The 19,785-nt window shown below is 46.9% G+C and overlaps 2 protein-coding genes across 6 annotated transcripts; one reads left to right on the top strand and one right to left on the bottom strand.

The window, feature by feature from the left end:
• Positions 1-1,270: 1,270 nt before the first annotated feature.
• Positions 1,271-19,426, bottom strand: LOC138808212 (growth/differentiation factor 9-like). 5 transcript variants are annotated; one of them, XM_069994201.1, is made up of 5 exons: positions 19,167-19,426; positions 15,669-15,828; positions 5,759-5,954; positions 1,584-2,510; positions 1,271-1,373 (listed from the first exon to the last, which is right to left on the bottom strand). In XM_069994201.1, exons 2-4 carry the CDS (start codon positions 15,684-15,686, stop codon positions 1,609-1,611), a joined length of 1,116 nt encoding a protein of 371 aa, XP_069850302.1. In that variant the 5' UTR covers positions 15,687-15,828; positions 19,167-19,426; the 3' UTR covers positions 1,271-1,373; positions 1,584-1,608. The 5 variants fall into 5 exon arrangements, with proteins under 5 accessions (XP_069850302.1, XP_069850305.1, XP_069850304.1 ...); XM_069994204.1 differs by lacking the exons at positions 15,669-15,828; positions 19,167-19,426 and adding an exon at positions 10,688-10,751; XM_069994203.1 differs by lacking the exons at positions 15,669-15,828; positions 19,167-19,426 and adding an exon at positions 10,655-10,728.
• LOC138808214 (cytochrome b-c1 complex subunit 8) lies at positions 10,748-12,642 on the top strand. Its single transcript, XM_069994207.1, has 3 exons — positions 10,748-10,815; positions 10,977-11,143; positions 12,444-12,642. Exons 2-3 carry the CDS (start codon positions 10,990-10,992, stop codon positions 12,536-12,538), a joined length of 249 nt encoding a protein of 82 aa, XP_069850308.1. The 5' UTR covers positions 10,748-10,815; positions 10,977-10,989; the 3' UTR covers positions 12,539-12,642.
• Positions 19,427-19,785: the final 359 nt, after the last annotated feature.

Below are 19,785 nucleotides of genomic sequence, written 5' to 3' on the forward strand. Positions count from 1 at the left end.
CAGCATAGGCAAAAATATCCAAGAAACTCCTATTTCCAATTAACCCTCATAAAGTTCAAAGTGGAATTGTGGCTTAAGTGGTAGAGCACTAACTAATGGGCAGTGCTCAAGTTCTGAGTTCAAGTCCCAGCATTAGTAATAAATAAATAATACATTATCCATCAATTCCATTTTTAGGAATAGTCTGAGACCCTAGTACTAGCACTAAATAATATTTATATTTATATTTCATCACTTCTATTTCTAGGAATAGACGCAGGCAGAGAAGTTGGCTTTTTTTTTCTTTTTGGTCAGTCATGGAGTTTGAACTCAGGGGCCTGGGCCCTATTCTTGACTTCTTTTGCTCAAGGCTAGAGCTCTGTCACTTTGAGCCACAGCTTCACTTCGGTTTTCCAGTTAATTGGAGATAAAGAGTCTCATAGATTTTCCTTCCTGGGCTGACTTTGAACCATGATCCTCAAATCTCAGCCTGCTGAGTAGCTAGGATTACAGGCGTGAGCCACCAGTGCCTGGCTGCTGACTTCCTTTTTATTCCAACAAAATGAGCTGGGCTCCGGTGGCTCACGCCTTGTAATCTCAGGAGGCTAAGATCTGAGGATTGCAGTTCAAAGCAGCCCAGGCAGGAAAGTCCATGAGATTCTATTCTTTTTCTTTTTTGTGGGTCATGGGGCCTGAACTCTGGGCCTGGGCACTGTCCCTCAGCTCTTCAGTTCAAGGCTAGCACTCTACCACTTCAGCCACAGACTCACTTCCCGCTTTTTCTGTTTATGTGGTACTGAGGAATTGAACCTAGGGCCTCATGCATGCAAGGCAAGCACTCTACACTGAGCCACCTTCCCAGTCCCCATCCATAAGATTCTTGTCTCCAATTAGAGTGCTAGCCTTAAGCTGAAGAGCGCAGGGACAATGCCCAAGCCCAGAGTACAAGCCCCAGGACAAAAAAAAAAGCTAAGGTCCAGCCAAAGCCAATTCTTAGATCTCCCTCCTCCTCCTCTCCCACAAATCATTATATTAAAAAAAACATAGGGCTGGGAATATGGCTTAGCGCTAAAGTGCTTGCATGAAACCCTGGGTCCAATTCCTCAGTACCACATACACAGAAAAAGCTGGAAGTAGCGCTGTGGCTTAAGTGGTAGAGTGCTAGCCTTGAGCAAAAAAAGCTCAGGGACAGTGCCCAGGCCCTGAGTTCAAGCCCCCAGACTGGCAAAAAAAAAAAACAAAAAACAAAAAACTCTTTAATAGAACATACAGAACATATGGCACTGATAGGAAAATTTATTCTATTACAGAAGGTGCTAGCCCACTGAATTGTTTATAGCTGCAATTCTATCCAACATTTTGTGCCGATCAGTTTCCCATCTGAATTACAATTCCTGTGGAAAAGAAAAAAAAAACCTATTACTCAAGAAAAAAAATTAAATCCCTCCCAAGTAATTATGCTTCATGGAAGTTTAGAAATTTAAAAAGGCTCCGTTGCAACAAAAGATGTTTTCCCGTAACACTGACAGATGCCATACCATGTGCCTGCCCTCCTTAGATCTCTTAACCCACGAGACTTTCCCCTAAGGCATACAAGTCCTCACCTGCCAGATAGGCTCCCAGGTTTGGTTACCGACAGGTGCACTTGGTGGCTATCATATCTTCGTATTCTTTGTAAGCGATGGAGCCATCGGGCTCGATGGTCAGGACGCTCAAGGGACTGTATTTGCCAGGCACACATGATGGCCTGGGCACCGACGAATCTAGCTTCTCATAGATAATGTTCTGTACCATGGTGTGCACCGGAGAACCATACCTGTGTCTCACAGCCCGGGGACAATCCCCTTTGCAGAATCGAGGGTTGTACCTGTGCGGGGCTACTATCCAGTTATCCCACTTGAGCTGCCGAAAGCTGAGTCTAAAGTCGTGCAGTTCACACTCACCCGGGGGGAAGAAAAACTGCCTGAAGTATTCACTCAGGTTGAAGGAAGTCGCAAGCAGTGGCTTCTTCGATTCCGAGCTGAGGACTTCCTGACCTCTAGGGTGACGAGAAAGTCGTGGGGTCTCGGTCTCCGTCCTGTCCAGGTCAGGGCCCTGGGCTGGCCCTCTTGGATAGCGCAGGGAGTACCACCGGTGATACGCCTGCGCACTCGTGTCGTTCAGATATAGGATCAGCGAGGGTGGTACCAGGCGAGACATGCGGAGGGGTCCCTCCCGGCCTGAAGGATGCGGTGGCTGGGCCAGCCAACAGGTAAAATTGACTGTCGTGTGGATGCTGCGCTCACTGGAGTCCACCAGGGGCTGCAGGAGAGAGGTCACGTCGATCTCCATCCATTTGTGATTCTTCAAGGTACAGGATAGCGGAGCTGGGCTGGATCTGGACTCGTGGATGGCCAGGATGCACAGGCACGTGAGAGCAGAGGGAGGAGGGATGGAGGTGTTGAACGTGTAAAGCAGGACGGACTTGAGTAAGTGCTCCACGGCAGCCACGCGATCCAGGTTGAACTGCAGGGCGTCAGAGGGGAGCAGGCCTGGGGAGAAAAACTCACTGGTAGCATTGACTCAAAGGCCACATCAACCAAGAAATGTACTCATTACCTTGCTCATGTGACTAACTCCTCTGTACAGCATCTTTACAATAAAATAAAAAATTTAAAAATATAGGTCATGCCGGGTGCCGGTGGCGCACGCCTGTCATCCTAGCTACTCAGGAGGCTGAGATCTGAGGATCATGGTTCAAAGCCAGCCCGGGCAGGAAGGTCCATGAGACTCTTATATCCAATAAACCACTAGAAAACTGGAAGTGGCGCTGTGGCTTAAGTGGTAGAGTGCTCGCCTTGAGCTGAAGAGCGCAGGGACAGCGCCCAAGCCCAGGGTTCAAGCTCCACGACCGACACAAAAAAAAAAAAAAAAAAAAAGAGCCTCACGGACTTTCCTGATCAGGCTGGCTTTGAGCCGTGATCCTCAGCCTCCTGAGTAGCTAGGATTACAGGCGTGAACCACCAGTGCCTGGCTTCTGAGCTTCTTTTACTCAAGGCTAGCACTCTACCACTTGAGCTACAGCATCACTTCCGGCTTTTTCTGGGTATGTGATACTGAGGAATCAAATCCAGTGCTTCATGCATGCTAGACAACACTATACCACTAAGCCATATTCCTAGCCCACCATAACTAATTTGAATGGATTTTTAGTTTGTGCCAGGACTGATTGCCACTGGTGCCTGGCCAAATGGCTGTGTGTGTGTGTGTGTGTGTGTGTGTGTGTGTGTGTGTGTGTGTGTGTGTGTGTGTGTGTGTGTGTGTGTGTGTGTGTGTGTGTGTGTGCGCATGCACACCTGCATCCTAACGCTTGAATTCAGAGCCTTGGTGCTGTCCTTGAGTTTTTGTTCAAGGCCAGTTCTCTACCACTTACAGCCACAGCTCCATTTCCAGCCTTTTCTGGTAGTTAATTGGAGATAAGTCTCATGGACTTTCTTGTCCTAGCTGGCTTCAAACAGTTATCCTCAGGTCTCCGCCTCCTGAGTAGCTAGGATTGCAGGCTTGAGCTCAGGCACCTGGCTTGGATGGACTTTTTATCTCCAGTTAGTGAGACCAGCTTTGACAGTAAATATATGCTGCAGCTTCCCTCCTCACAGCTAGCTCCACACACAGAAGAGGGTAATAAGCAGGATTTTTCTTGTGGTGAATATAGGGGGAAATCATCACCATAATTTTAAAAGAAAGCTTACCAGGTTCAATAAAGGCATTCTAGCTCACACTTGTAATCCTACCCAGGCAGCTGAGATCTGAGGCTCGCAGTCTGAAGCCAGCTGGGCAGGAAAGTCTGAGACCCTTTTCTCCAATTAACCATCAGAAAACCAGAAATGGATCTGTGGCTCAAAAATGGTAGAGTACTAGCCTTGAGGACAGAAGCTCAGTTACAGGGCTCAGGCCGAGTTCAAACCCCACACTGAAAAAAAAAATGTTTTAGGTACATTTTCCTCACCAATAGTTTGGTAGAACAAAGACATGTGAACTTTCTAGTATCTTTTTTTCCAATATATTTTTTTTTGGTCAGTCATGGGGCTTGAACTCGGGGCCTGGGAGCTGTCCCTGAGATCTTATGTCAAGGCTAGCACTCTACTACTTTGAGCCACAGCTCCACTTCTGGCTTTTGAGTGGTTAACTGGAGACAAGAGTCTCATAGGGATTTTTCTACTGGCTTCAATTCGTGATCCCCAGATCTCAGCCTGGGTAGCTAGGATTATGGGCATGAGCCACTGGCACCCAGCTGTTTTTTCCAATCTTTAAAGCCACTAAATCTTTTTGTTGTTGTTGTTGTTGTTTGTTTGTGGGTTGTGGGGCCTGAACTCTGGGTCTGGGCACTGTCCCTCAGCTTTTCAGCTCAAAGCTAGCGCTCTACCACTTCAGCCACAGAGCCACTTCTGGCTTATTCTGCTTAACTGGTGCTGAGGAATCGAACCCAGGGCCTCATGCATGCTAGGCAAACTCTCTACCACTGAGCCACCTTCCTAGCCCCATCTTGTAATGAGGGCATTTAAAAAAAGAAGCCCAGTAAGACCAAATATGAGTGCTAGGTAGGGCTGTAGCTCAATGGTCGAGTGCTTACCTAGCATATTCAATCATCAGTAGCACTACCACAACCACCTGAATACATCAAGATACATCACAGTCCCGCCCCTTCCCATAACCAAGTATCTTTGGAACCCAGCATGTCAGTACACACCTGTAATCCCAGCACTTGAGAGGTTTGAAGCTCAAACACGGAGAGTTCCCAAGGCTAGTCTGGGCAACAGAGTAAACCCCTTATCTCAAAAGGTCAAAAACAAGGTGAGTTCCAGTGACTTACACCTGTAATCCTAGCTACTCGGAAAGCAGAAATTGAGAGGATCATGGTTTGAGGCCAATCCAGGCCGAAATTTCTGGAGAGATAGGACTTGGTAAAACATACTTGTCATATCGTAGCTACAATTCTAACATAGGTGGATTGTGGTCCAGGTGCCTCCATTGGCAGGAAGTCTCTATCTTTATTTTTTTTTTAATTTTTTTTTTTTGTCCAGTCGTGGGGCCTGAACTCTGGGCCTGGGCACTGTCCCTCAGCTCTTCAGCTCAAGGCTAGCGCTCTACCACTTGAGCCACAGCGCCACTTCTGGCTTTTTTCTTTTTGCTTATGTGGTGCTGAGGAATCGAACCCAGGGCCTCATGCATGCAAGGCAAGCGCTCTACCACTGAGCCACCTTCCCAGCCCAGGAAGTCTCTATCTTTAAAAACAAACAAACCCCGAAAGGCTGGGAATGTGGCTTAGTGGTACAGTACTTGCCTATCAAGAATGAAGCCCTAGGAAGTGGCGATGTAGCTCAAGTGGTAGAGCGCTCGCCTTGAGCTGAAGAGCTGAGGGACAGCGCCCAGGCCCAGAGTTCAAGCCCCACGACCGACAAAAAAAAAAAAAAAAAAAAAAGAATGAAGCCCTGGGTTCAATTCCTCAGTACCACGTCAGCAGAAAAGGCAGGAAGTGGCATTGTGGCTCAAGCAGTAGAATGGCTAGCCTTGAGCAAAAGACTCTCAGGGACAGTGCCAAGGCCCTGAGTTCAAGCCCCAGGATTGGCAACAAAACAAAAAAAAACAAAGACAGGGCTGGAGATGTGGCTCAGCAGTAAGACAGCCTGGCTAGCAAGCTGGAGAACTTGAGTTCGAACCCCAATATTGCCAAAAAAAAAAAACCCCAAATCACCGCAACTCCATAAACTTCCCTTTCCACCATTTAAGCACTTTTACATACCTGTCACCTGGTCTCCAGAAGCCTGTTTGTTCTGAGTACTGGGAGTGAAGAGCCGGACAGTGTTGTGGAGGTGACTCTTACTGGATTTCGGAACCCCCTCTTTAGTAGCATAGGCCTTATAGAGCTTCTTCATGTAGTACAGTGCTCGGGAATCTGGCTGCAGCTTAGGAGACTCACCTCGCCTATCAGACAGGACCTTGAAGAGAGGAGGAAAGAGACCGGATCTGTTTGCCCCATCTACAAGCTGTAGTAAGGACCAAGGGTCTACCTCAGCTTCAGACTCAGCATTAGCCGTAATCTTAGCTTCTTCCCCAAAAGTCTGAGAACCAAGGCTAAGATAAATAGGGCCATAGAGCCAGGCCAAGCAGCAAAACCATAGCAGGGATTTGCTGGGAAGTGCCATGGCTTGAGAGAACTAACAAGAAAAACATTTCCCCACACTGGTCATCTTCCTAAAGGGAAGGCCCTCGCTAGGTCTCTTAAATAAATTTTAGGTGCGAGAATGGATGAGCATCACTTCTGGAATCAGACCTCAAGGGTACTTAGCTGAAGATCATTTTTATCAACTCTACCGCAGTCAGCTGATCACATCCTAATTATTTAATTTGTCCTCATGAGATTCAAATATATTTGGTTATGTAGCCTATTTCCCCTTTCTCTGGCACTTACACCTGTCAAGATTGTCCATATCCTAATGGACTAGCTCTCTTGCTGAAAGTCTAAGAGAAACAGATAAATCATCTTCAAATAAAACCTCTCAGGGGGCTAGGAAGGTAGAATGCTTGCCTTGTATGCATGAGGCCCTGGGTTTGATTCCTCAGCACCATATAAGCAGAAAAGGCTGGAAGTGGCACTGTGGCTCCAGTGGTAGAGCACTAGGCTTGAGCTGAAAAGCTCAGAGACAGTGCCCAGGCCTAGAGTTAAAGCCCCATGACCAACAAAAAACAACCACCAAAAAGAACCTCTCAGCCAGAAGCTGGTGGCTTATGCCTGTAATCCTAGCTACTCAGGAGGCTGAGATCTGAGGATCGCGGTTCAAACACAGCCTAGATAGAGACCAGGCCCAAAGTTCAAGCCCCAGCATCAACAAAAAAAACAAAATTCTCAGGGTCAAGGATGTAACTCAATGTCATTGTTTGCCTAGTATGTTAGAGACACTGGCTTCCATCCCATCCCCAGGGCAAAAACAAGTACATTTTTTCCAATTTTTTTCTCTCTCTCTCTAGCTCTCTCTCCTTGCTTTCTCTCTCAAAGTCAGGGTCTGGGTGCTGTTTTGCTCAATCTACTGGAGCACTTGAGCTACATCCTTTCCTTCTAGGTTTTTGTTTTTTGTTTCTGTCAGTCATGGGGATTGAACTCTGGGCCTAGGCACTGTCCCTCAGTTCTTCACCTCAAGGCAAGCACTGTACCACTTGAGCCACAGTGCCATTTCTGGTTCTGGTGGTAAACTGGAAATAAGAGTCTCAGAGAGGGCTGGGAAGGTGGCTCAGTGGTAGAGTGCTTGCCTTGCACGCACGAGGCCCTGGGTTCAATTCCTCAGCACCAGTTAAGCAGAAAAAGCTGGAAGTGGCACTGTGGCCTAAGTGGTAGAGTGTTAGCTAGTTCGGGGTGGGGGAGGGAGTCTCACGTACTTTTCTGCCCCGGCTGGCTTTGAACCATGACCCTTAGATCTCAGCCTCCTGAGTAGCTAGGATTATAGGCATGAGCCACTGGCACCGGCTGGTTTTTGTTTGTTTGTTTTGTTTTGGCTGGTTAATTGAAGACAAGAATCTCAGAAACTTTCCTGCCCAAGCTGGCTTCAAACTTCCATCCTTAGATCTTAGCCTCCTGAGTAGCCGCCATGACAGGTGTGAGCCATCAGCTCCAGGTTCAACTCATTTTTTTTTTTTTTTTTTTGCTGGTGGTGGGGACTGAACTCTGGGCCAGGGCGCTGTCCCTCAGCTCTTCAGCTCAAGGCTAGTGCCCTACCACTTGAGCCACAGTGCCACTTCTGGCTTTTTTCTGCTTATGTGGTGCTGAGGAATTGAACCCAGGGCCTCATGCATGCAAGGCAAGCACTCTACCACTGAGCCACCTTCCCAGCCCAACAAGTAAGATTTTTTTTTAATAATATTTCTTTTTTGCTTGTTGAAATTTCCAAGGCATATGACAAAGCTGTTGTGCTGATAATATTCAGCACATGTTGGCATGCAATTCACAGTGCTGGGTTACTCTTCCTCTTGGTTAATTTTCCTCAGAACACCATTTCTCTATGTAATTATTTACTGCTGTTGGTTTGGAGAAGGGAGGAAAGGCACAATTTCTAACAGGTGAGAACCAGCTGAGCTCAACTTTTCTCAGGTGGCTTAGTATATCCTAAGCATGTGCTTAGCAAACTGCACCAGTACTTGAGCACTTTACATCTAGCCATCACGAGTTTTAAAATATAAAAATCTTGATGCCCTTACACTAGTCTGTACATTCATCTGTAGATATTTTGGCTGAAAGGTTTTTGAGATGATTGCAAATACTATTAAATAATGGATTTAAAAAATATATGTCAGGCGCTGGTGGCTCATGCCTGTACTACTACTCAGGAGGCTGAGATCTGAGGATCAAGGTTCAAAGCCAGCCTGGGAAGGAAACTCTGTGAGACTTATCTCCAATAAGCCACCAAAACACTGAAAGTAGCACTGTGGCTCAAGTGGTAGAGTGCTCCCCTTGAGCTGAAAAGCTGAGGGACAGTGCCCAGACCCAGAGTCCAAGCCCCATGTTTGCCCCCCCCCAAAAAAAAGATAGATGGAGAGAGCAAGATAGATAGATAGATAGATAGATAGATAGATAGATAGATAGATAGATAGATAGATAGATGTGGCTCACACTTAAAATCCTAGCTACTTGGAAGGCTGAAATCTGAGAATCATAGTTTGAAGCCAGCTTGGGCAGGAAAGTCTTTGAGACTCTTATCTTCAATTAATTACCAAAAAAAAACAGAAGTGAAGATGTGGCTCAAAGTGATACAGAATCAGCCTTGAGCAAAATTGATCAGTTCAAGCCCCATTACTGGCATTAAAAAAAGGGGGGGGGTTGTGGCTGGGAATGTGGCTTAGTGGTAGAGTGCTTGCCTAGAATACATGGAGCCCTAGATTTGATTCCTCAGTACCACATAAAGAGAAAAAGCTGGAGCCGGGCGCTGGTGGCTCACGCCTGTAATCCTAGCTACTCAGGAGGCTGAGATCTGAGGATCGTGGTTCAAAGCCAGCCCGGGCAGGAGAAACTGTGAGACTCCTATCTCCAATAAACCACCAGAAAACCGGAAGTGGCGCTGTAGCTCAAGTGGTAGAGCACTTGCCTTGAGCTGAAGAGCTGAGGGACAGCGCCCAGGCCCAGAGTTCAAGCCCCACGACCGACAAAAAAAAAAAAAAAAAAAAGAGAAAAAGCTGGAAGTGGCACTGTGGCTCAAGTGGTAGAGTGCTAGCCTTGAGCAAAAGAAACTCAGGAACAGTGCTCAGGCCTTGAGTTCAAGTCCCAGGACTGGCAAAAAAAAAAAAAAAAAAAAAAAGAAAAAGAAAAAGAAAATAATTAATCACTCAAATGCCTCCATTGATTTACTGAATCCTTCCCTCATCTAACTGTATTTGTTTATACCACTGATTGTACCATGACTACATTTAACAAAAATTTACCTTGGTTAAATTCCATTAGTGATACATGTATTGACACATGGGTAAATGTTTTACTTTTTAATCTTGCCATATTTTGCATGTAGTAGATATTAAAATGTACATTGAACTCAGTTAAAAATACCAGCATTTATTAGAGTATTATTGCCTTATGTGTCTGCTTTGGATCTGAAGCTAGGTTAGTTACTACTTCAGAAAACTGAGGCAAAGGTGTATCATGAAAGCTGAAAGGAGGGACTTCCTGGGAGGAGCCAATGGCTGACCCAAAATCAACCCACATTTCAATACAAGGTCTCAAACCAGTTTGTGCAGTCCCTAGATCGACAAAAGGTAAGATTACATTTGCAAAATTAAGTTTGACACCTGCAGAGCTCCACCAGTTTGCAGATATAGAATAAGCAGGGTAATAAAACACCCCAAACTGTTGAATGTGAGCTTAGTCCTAGATAATACATAACCAGCAATCTCACTGACAAACATTTACAGACCCTGGACAGAGTAGAAGAGTCAGGACAATAACACCAATATGCAGAATAGACTTAAGAGAAAACACAGGCCTACAGCTCCCTTGGGGGAGTGGAAAGAATTGGGCATCCTAACATATCCCCACCCCAGGCAAACCTTCTGGGTAGAGAAGGTAGGTGCTTTCCCTTCTGTGCCCACTAATAGCGTTTTGCCAACTGCTAGATGATGATTGGATGACTTTTATGGCTGGACCTAAAGGAATATTTATTTGCATTGCATCTTGGACAAGCCTATAGAGCCTTCCAGAAGATCCTAGGGTAGAGATTACCTTGAGAGACCTTAGAACAGCGTTCCTGATTTAATTCTTTTGGGTGCTGGTTCTGGGGCTTGAACTCAGGACCTGGATGCTGTCCCAGAGCCTTTTTGCCCAAGGCTAGCACTCTACCATTGGCGCCACAGCTACATTTCTGGCTTTTGTTGGTGGTGGTGGTGGTAGTTTATTGAAGATAAGGGTCTCAGGGACTTTCCTGCCCAGGCTGGCTTCGAACCTCCATCCTCAGATCTCAGCCTCCTGAGTAGCTAGGTTGACAGGCCTGAGCTCTTTTCACCTCTTTGCTGCCTCCCCAGCATCCAGCTGCTCCCTACCCAAGGCTCCACAGAGCCGCGGGAGAGGGGAGAGGGAGTGCTTGTGGGGGAAGGTAGGGATCCCCCACCCCACCTCCAAGTGGTCCGCTAGGCCACACCCCGCCTTCCCCACAGGCCCCTTCACCTCCTAGGCCCAGCGGACTCGGCCATTTCTCACCAGCAGGGGGACCCGCCCCGGAGACGACGCTAGGATGGTACTTTCCGGAAGTGACGTCACGGCAGCCCCGCCCCCGCCTCTACCGGAAGTGACGCGCGGAGGTCAGCGGCGGAGGACATCGCGTTCGGGTATGGGCCGGAAGGGATGAGGGGGTGTCCCCGGGAAAGGAGGATGGGGGGGGGCGGTGGCAGCGGGAGTGTGTGTGTGGGGGGGGGGGTCTGCATGAGGCCGTGGCGCACCCCGAGGCTGAGCCCCAGCGCCCTGTCTTCCCACCGGCGTCGCCCCGCAGGGTCCCCGCCAAGATGGGCCGCGAGTTCGGGAACCTGAGCCGGGTGCGGCACGTCATCTCCTACAGCCTGTCGCCCTTCGAGCAGCGCGCCTTCCCCCACTACTTCAGCAAGGGGATCCCCAACATGCTGCGGCGCATCAAGGACAACCTCCTGCGGGTGGCCCCGCGTGAGTACCGCGCATCCCCGGCGCGGGAGGCGGGAGCTGCCGACCCCGACCCCGGCCTGCCCGAGAGGCCGGGACGCTCTGACACTTGATCGCACTCAGTGACTGTCCCCGGCCTCCCCAAATGACCGGCCGAAGGTCACTTGCGGGATTCCAGCGTTCTCCCCGCGAGGTCAACCTATATCTCACTTTTCTTATCGTGGGTACAGTGTCTCGTGGGAAATGTACCGCTGGTGCCTAATGCTGACAGGTGCAGGACAGGGCGACTCCGCCCAGAACCACGGGCCCCCGGGGGGGGGGGTAGGGAATATGCCAAGGTGGTCAAGGCCAAGTGGATCTTTCATCCCACTGATGGCAATTTTTGGCGTAGTGCATAGTGAGGGGTCATCTTTATTGTAGCTTCTTGTGGAATGGATGTGTAACTTTTGATTGTTTCTTTTTGCCAGTCCTGGGGCTTGAACTCAGGGCCTGGGCACTGTCCCTGAGATTCTTTGGCTCAAAGCTAGCACGCTACCACTTGAGCCACAGCACCACTTCCCGTCTTTTCTATTTATGTAGTACTGAGGAATTGAACCCAGGGCTTCATGCATGCTCAGCGAGCACTCTACCACGAAGCCACATTCCCAGCCTGTAACTTAACCTTTCTTGACTCTAAAGTTTAAAAGTAAGTTTTGATTTTGTGCTGGTGCTGGAGCCTGGGTACTGTCCCTGAGCTTTTTTTTTTTCTTTTCTTTTTTCTTCCTCTCAAAGGCTAGTGCTCTACTACTCGAGCCATAGCTCCAATTTAAAGCTTTTTGGTGGTTCATTGGAAGTAAGAGTCTCCCAGACTTTACTGCCTGAGCTGGCTTTGAACTGTGATGCTCACATCTCAGCCTCCTGAGTAACTAGGATTACAGGCATGAGTCACCAGCACATGGACTAAAAGTAGTTTCTTAAAAGCTAGAGAGCAGAACCTGGCCTAAGTCAGACAAGAAGGACCTGTAACTCTGTCATAGGTACTCACCACTTATTCTTACTTTTGATTTTTTTTAAGCATTTGTAGGGGTTTGTCTTTTTTTTTTTTTCTATTTCAGTTGATTTTATTTTTATAAAACTGCAAGGTTATGAACACAAACTTTGAAGAATCTCCTAAGCTTTTTACATAAGTAAATTTCAAGTTCACAGTCTGTTCATTTTGAATTATTTATAATAGGAGACCTTAGTATAATATCTTAGACAAGAGGTTATTAATTCTGCAGACAGGTAATAAAATGCCAAACCTGACAAGAAGGACTCATTCTCACTTTTGATTTTTTTTTTAAAGCATTTGTAGGGGTTTATCTTATCTACACATGGGGGAACCACGAGTTTGAGAGGTCCAAGAGGAAGAATCCAGCTACCTACGAAAATGACAAATGAACAGCTTACCGGCATGAAGGTTTACTCGCTCTGAAAGACCCTTCTCTGGGAGAGGAGTCTGTATTGTTGTGTGTTGAAGATATAATAAACTTCTGGGCTGTATACACTGTTGTAACTTTACATTTTTGTAAGCAGAATCCTAAGTTTGACTACTAATAGTCTAGATTCAAGTTCATGAAGTTATACTTTTCACAAGTTCTATGCAGCTTTGTGTAGTCAGGTTTTGAGAAAGGAGTGGATAAACTCCCCCACCCCAATTCTGTAGTTTGCAAGAAAGTTGCCACAGCTAATCAATAGTGGTAGCATGGACTATGAAGAATGTTGATTCTTGGCTCTCTGCTCCCAGTATGAAGATAAGTCGGCTAACTATTGTGTGGCAAGTACTTTTGTTAGCCACACAAATGATCTTTTTGCCAGTCCTGGAGCTTGAACTCTGGGCTTGGGTGCTGCTGTCCTTGAGCTCCTTTTGCTCAAAATTAACACTCTACTATGTGAACCATAGCACTACTTCCTAGCTTTTTCTGTAATTGTCTCCCAGACTTTCCTACCTAGGCTGGCTTCAAACTCCAATCCTTGGATCTCAGCCTCTTGAGTAGTTGGGATTACAGGTGTGAGACACTGGTGCCTGGCACAAATGATCTTTTAAACTTTCTAGCAACCTTTGAACTAAGTATCATTACTATGCTCATTTTGTGTACAAGAAAACAGATACAAGTAATTTGCTGAAAATTATACAACAGTGAATGGTAGAGTCTAGCACCCAGGATATGCTCTTAAAACTATGCCATATTGCCTCTCCTCCAAAGGCAGGACTTGGTTTGAGGAGGGTCAACTGTGAATGGAGGCTGTGGGCTGATTATACCACAGAGCTGACAATGATTGCTAACTATATGTGAACTGTAAAGACTATTTTCTCTATCCCTTTGTGGAAAATGTCTATTCCTGCGCTGGAGCTGAAAGCTACCATTTAACCTTCACCTGAAGATAGTGGAAACTTCTTTTAGAATACTGGTTAGTCTACAGCAACTTTTATATCCTCTAATGTTTGACGGTTGCTGTTACCCCTTTTTTTTCCTTTAATTTTTTTCTTTTGTTGGTCATAGAGCGTGAACTCAGGGCCTGGGTACTGTCCCTGAGCTTTTTCCGCTGAAGGCTAGTGCTGTAACTTAACTTTGAGCCCACAGCACCACTTCCAGTTTTCTGCTGGCTAATTGAAGAAAAGTCTCACAGATTTTCTTGTCTGGACTGGCTTTGAACTGTGATCCTCAGATCTCAGCCTCCTGAGTAGCAAGGATTACAGACATGATGAGCCACCAATGCCCAGATTAATTTCTTTTTTTCTTTTTTAATTTGCGATTGCCTTTTGAGAACTAAAATTACTTGGCTTGCAAAAAAGACAGATATATGGGACAACCATATCTGACAATCTGGGCCCATTCCTTTAAACTCACGTTTTGGGGCTGAGAATATGGCTTAGTGGTAGAGTGCTCACCTAGCATGCATGAAGCCTTGGGTTCAATTCCTCAGTACTACATAACCCAAAACCTTCTCACTGTGATATAACCCTGAGTCTTAAGTTTCTCACCTATAACAAAAATGTGACAAAGTCCTTGAGTTGTGGCAATGATGGCATGAGGAACCTAGAAGTTTCTGGCAAGGTGGTATAGGCTAAGAACAGCTATCAAGAAAACATTTGCCTCCCCAGACATGGTCCAGTTTTCCTGTTTGTTTTTTTTTTTTTTTGGTCCAGATTAATTTCCTTGGTCTGGCTGCCAAGTCTTACAACACACGTGGATTGTAGAGTCCAGTGAGAATTTATAAAAAGCTGTGGGCCTGAATACAGTATAGCTGCCCCTATCCTGGTCACACAGCATTTCAGCTGGTTCACCTCCAAGGAGGACTGCTTACCTTGATTCCTCTTCACCTTACTGGACTTGTTCTACAGTTATTGTTGGTTCTTTGACTCCTTTATATGCCAGAGTGCTCTTCGGAGACCACCTGAGGGTCTGAGATTCCACTTATGGCTCAGTTTGTTAAAGGATGCGTTCAAAGCTGGACACCTGTAATCCTAGCTACTCAGGAGGCTGAGATCTAAGGATTGTAGTTCAAAGCCAGCCTAGGCAAGAAAGTCTGACTTTTATCAACCACCAAAACACCATAGGTAGCACTGTGGCTCAAGTGGTAGAGTGTTAGTCTTAATCACAAAAGCTTAGGGACAGCTCCCAGGTCCTGAGTTCAAGCCATCTGACACACCAAAAAAAAAAAAAAAGATGCTTTCCACTTGTCTGGAGGAGGGACTTCTCTCTGGAACTTGGGAGCGTGGATCTGGTACCAGCTGGAGACATGGGTGTGGGGGATGTGGTGGCTAGGTATCAGTATAGATAATCAGGGGTCACTTTAGGGACTATTTGTAGGAATTTACAAAGGACACCTTCAGGTAAGTTTTTTGTGTCAGTACTTGGGTTTGCTGTCCCTGAGCTTTTGTGCTCAATGCTAGTGGCTCTACCACTTGAGCCAAGTACCATTTCCAGCTCTATTTGGTGGTTCAGTGGACTTAAGAGTCTCAGACTTGGGCTGGGAAGGTGGTACAGTGGTAGAGCGCTTGCCTTGCATGCATGAGGCCCTGGGTTCGATTCCTCAGCACCACATAAGAAAAAAAAAATCCGGAAGTGGCGCTGTGGCTCAAGTGGTAGAGCTCTAGCCTTGAGCTGAAGAGCTGAGGGACAGCACCCAGACCCAGAGTTCAGGCCCCACGACCAGGCCCCCCCCCCCCCAAAAAAAAAAAAAAGTCTCGACTTTCCTGCTCAGGCTAGCTTGGTACCACAATCCTCAGATCTCAGCCTCCTGAGTAGCTAGGATTACAGGCGTGAGCTACCAGCACCTGACTTCAGGAAAGCCTCTTAAAGGATGCACAACTGCTGTGGGCCTTGATGCCATGGCCTGCCCACCTGGAGCTTACAGCCTTAGATGTGGTGCTTACTTGCTATACCATTTGCTCTATTACTTCCCCAGTGTTCCTGCCCCACCAGGGCAGTCTGCCAACATGGTACCCAAGATGGAGGTCCAGAAGTATGCCAGTTTCAGCCAGCAAAACAGCAAATATACTTTGACCTTTGGTTAGAAATTTTACCTGCAAAAGTGTTCCCATTTCAAAGTCCTTTCATTTTCTTCTGTTCAACCAGCACTCAAATGCAGTATCTGATGCTTGCTTTTGCTCATTGGCTGGTGCTCTACCACCTGAGCCACACCTCCTACCCCTCAAAGTCTTTTCATCTTTTAGTAGGCATCTCCTGTTGAAAAGATAGAAGAAGGGGCTGGGAATGTGGCTCAGTGGTAGAGTGTTTGCCTAGCATGCATGAAGCCCTGGGTTCGATTCCTCAGTACCCCAAAAAGAGAAAAAGCTGGAAGTGACTCTGTGGCTCAAGTGGTAGAGTACTAGCGTTGAGCAAAAGAAGCTCAGGGACAGTGTCCCAGCTCTGAGTTCAATCCCCAGGACTGGTTTAAAAAAAAAAAAAGAAGAAGAAAAAGTTCCAGGTTACCACCAAGTCCTAATGATCTCGCCACCTATAAAGTACTTAAGTCAGCTGCTCATGTACCCACACCCTTTCATCCTAGGGCTTACCTCTGAAGCAGAAAGTCCCAGGAGTGATATCCAGAGCAGCAATCAAACCTGCTTCAGTGTTATTTTCTTCATGTAAATTAATCATTGGAACCCCCAAATGACAGTGCCCTGGAGGCTTGAGATCTACTGCCACCTCACTGGCAGAGTTAAGCTAGGGAAAGGGCTGGCCTAAGGTGAGGAATATTTTACTAGTTCCCTGAGAGAGAAAGAGGGGGGTGGGGAGAGAGAGAGTGTGTGTGTGTGCGCGTGCACGCGCCAACCAGTCCTGGGCTTGAACTCAGGGTCTAGATGCTGTCTCTGAGCTTCTTTAGCCACAGCACCACTTCTGGCTTTTTCTGAGTAGTTTATTGGTGATAAGAGTCTGTTGGACTTTTCTGCCTAGGCTAGCTTTGAACTGCAACCCTCAGATCTCAATCTCCTGAGTAATCAGGATTATAGACATGAGCCATCATGCCCAGCTAACATGTGGTTTTTTATTCAGTCAGTGAGATACTTGATTGTTGCTGAGAAACTATGCTTTTTTTTTTTAATCTCTCCCTCAACTTTAAGAATAGATTTTTATAGTCTAGCCTCAAGGTAAGGAATGGCTATGGGTAATTGCTCAATTCAGCTAACTGTTGTTTTTTTCTCCCTCCCTCCCTTCCTTCCTTCCTTCCTTCCTCCTTCCCTCCCTCCCTTCCTTCCTTCCTTCCTTCCTTTCTTCCTTCCTTTCTCTCCTTTCTTGTGCCAGTAAATGGAGCTTGAACTCATAGCCTCACACTCTCTCAAGGTTTTTTCATTCATGGCTGGTGCTCTACCACTTGAGCCATGCCTCCACTTCTAGTCTTTTGCTGGGTCATTAGAGATAAGCCAGGTTTTTCTGCCTGGGGTGGTCTCAAGTCTCCATCCTCAGATCTCAACTTCCTGAGCAATTATGGTTATAGATGAGAGCCATAGATTGGTTCCTGGCCCCAGGTGTCCTCCTTTTGGGAGGATGTAGATAGAAGTTTGAGTCATGAAGGCTTTGGCAGCGTTGCACCCATGAGGCCTTTTTCCCAAGCACAGGGCCCCCTGGCTTCAGGCACTTTTCCTCCACTCTGGTATTGGCTTTATAGATGAACACAGAAGGCTAGTGTGCTTTTGTTCAGAACATAGGCAAGACAGAAACGGTGGGTTTAGGAGACCACTCCTATAATAGATGCTATGCATGTCCCTGCAGGCTGGGTTGGGGGGGCTGGCATTAAGCCCACAGCCCCACTGGTTCTAGGACGTCACGTTGCCCAGCCTTGTTTATCTAACCAAATTTGTGTTCTTACTCAATGTTCACTAGGTCACCACACAGCCTCTCCCTAACCCTGCAAAAGCTTTTTCCATAGTCTCTTACCTGGGGTCATTCAGTATCCACCACCAGGGGATAAAAGGAGGGAGCAAGCTAACTCATCCTGAGTTTCTATGGTTTGTCATATAGACTTTGGCTCTTCCTCTTCCTTCTGCTCTTCTTCCTCGATCTTCCTCCTTCTCCTCCTTCCTTCTTTTGTGTGTGTGTGCACCAGCCCTGGGGACTTGAATTCAAAGCCTGGGCACTGCCCCTGAACTTTTTTACTCCAGCCTAGTGTTCTACCACTTGAGGCCACAGCTCCACTTCCAGTTTTTTGCTGGTTAGAAGGGTCTCATGAGCCGGGCGCTGGTGGCTCAAGCCTGTAATCCTAGCTACTGAGGAGGCTGAGATCTTAAGATCATGGTTCAAAGCCAGCCCAGGCAGTAAAGTCCAAGAGACTCTTATCTCCAATTAACCACCAGAAAACCAGAAGTGGCACTGTGGCTCAAGTGGTAGAGTGCTAGCCTTGAGCTGAAGAGCTGAAAGACAGCGCCCAGGCCCAGAGTACAAGCCCCACGAAGTGGAGGTGGGAAGTCTTATGAACTTGTATGTCCAGCTGGCACTGAATCATGACCCTCAGATCTCAGCCTCCTAAGTAGTAGCTAGGGTTACAGGTGTGAGCCACAGGTACATGTCTAAGGCCTGCTTCTTGATGATTCTAAATTTAGGACCTCCATGGTCCCGAGAGAACTAGAATCAGGGCCAGCAAATGTATGGAGTCACATCCCATACATCATGAGACCATGCTCTTCTCCCTGGGAGAAGCTCCCTCTTCCTTGCTGTAGGATTGGTAATGATCCTCCATTCCTGCTGGGAGGTAAAGGGAACAGGCAAGCTCTTCCCCAAATATCCAACCTTAGGAGCTTTGAGAAGAGGTGTTAGCCAAGTTTCCAGTGAGATACTAGGCAGGCAGATTAAAAGAAAAAATCTTGGGGCTAGGAAGGTGGCTCAGTGGTAGAATACTTGCATGCATGAGGCCGTGAGTTCAATTCCTCAGCACCACATGAGCAGAAAAAGCCAAAGTGGCACTGTGGCTCAAATGGTAGAGCGCTAGCCTTGAGCTGAAGAGCTGAGAGACAGCACTCAGGCCCAGAGTTCAGGACCCACGACCACCAACAACAACAAAAAAAAATCTTGTTGCATTTCTCTTATCCTTTCATGGAGATCTCAAATCTCCCTATGCAGAAGTCAGCTTTCCTCTCAAATGTATTAAAAAATGCTCATAATCAACACTGGAGAAGATGCTCTTATAATCCCAGCACTTGAGAGGCTAAGGCCTCTTGAATCTTTGAGTTAGAGACCAGCCTGGGCTACTTGGCAAAACTCTCTGCCTTCAGAAACAATGAAAATGATAAAATTCCAGGTTACTCAATGAGTACCCTCCTTCACTACTCAGGGTTTGAATGTATATCCTCTTTTGGTCTAGATTCCTACTAAGGTTCACGAATATTGAGCTTTAGAGTTAGCTTTATGCCTGTTCCCCTAAGGCTGCTCTGCCAAAACCCAACCATCTATACTGGAAGTAAAGCCTGTATATAATTCAATGTTGTGACTATATAAGCTCTTACACCAATTTCACAATTCCCATTACCATCTCATTCACAGGTCCTTGAAAAACCCAAACCCCAACATGTCATTATTCAACTCACCTATGGCTCCAATAAATCCCACCAGAATGGGTTGCCATTTCCCTTGGCAGGCCGCATGGATACCAGGACTGAGTTGTCCACAGCAGGGTCTTCACTGTGGGAGGATCAGCTGATGCCCCATCATCAGAGTGATGGCTCCTGTATGCCAATGAGGGACCCCTGACCCTGTAGGCTGATGAGGTATCTTCCCACAGGAGAGAGAAGAGCCATATACAATAGTCCAGTGCTTCCTGCCTAGACAAATATTCAGAGAGGTCAACCTTATTTCTGAAGACTGTTTTGACTAGTGAAAATAGTTGAGCTATTTTGAGACTTTTTTGGTCTCTCCCTCCCTTCCCCCCGCCTCCCTCCTCCTGTACAGCTGGGAATTGAACCCTGGGCCTCCTACATGCTAACACTCCACCCCTCCCCCACCTCGCCTGAGCTATTTTTGAAATATGGCCAGATGCCTAATCTCCCTTCGTGGTTTCACGTGGCTTCCAAAGAGGAGGGGCAGGGCTGACTCCTGATCAAATGGGTGAGAGAGTCCAGGCCAGCAACACAATCATTCAAAGTCCAGATGAGGGATCAGTAAATGCAACGTGCCTCAAAGGTAGCCCTGAACACATGCCTCGGGTAG

The sequence above is a fragment of the Dipodomys merriami genome, unplaced genomic scaffold (assembly GCF_024711535.1).
Source record: "Dipodomys merriami isolate MVZ:Mamm:240054 unplaced genomic scaffold, mDipMer1.0.p SCAF_447, whole genome shotgun sequence".
Classification (NCBI taxonomy): Eukaryota; Metazoa; Chordata; class Mammalia; order Rodentia; family Heteromyidae; genus Dipodomys; species Dipodomys merriami.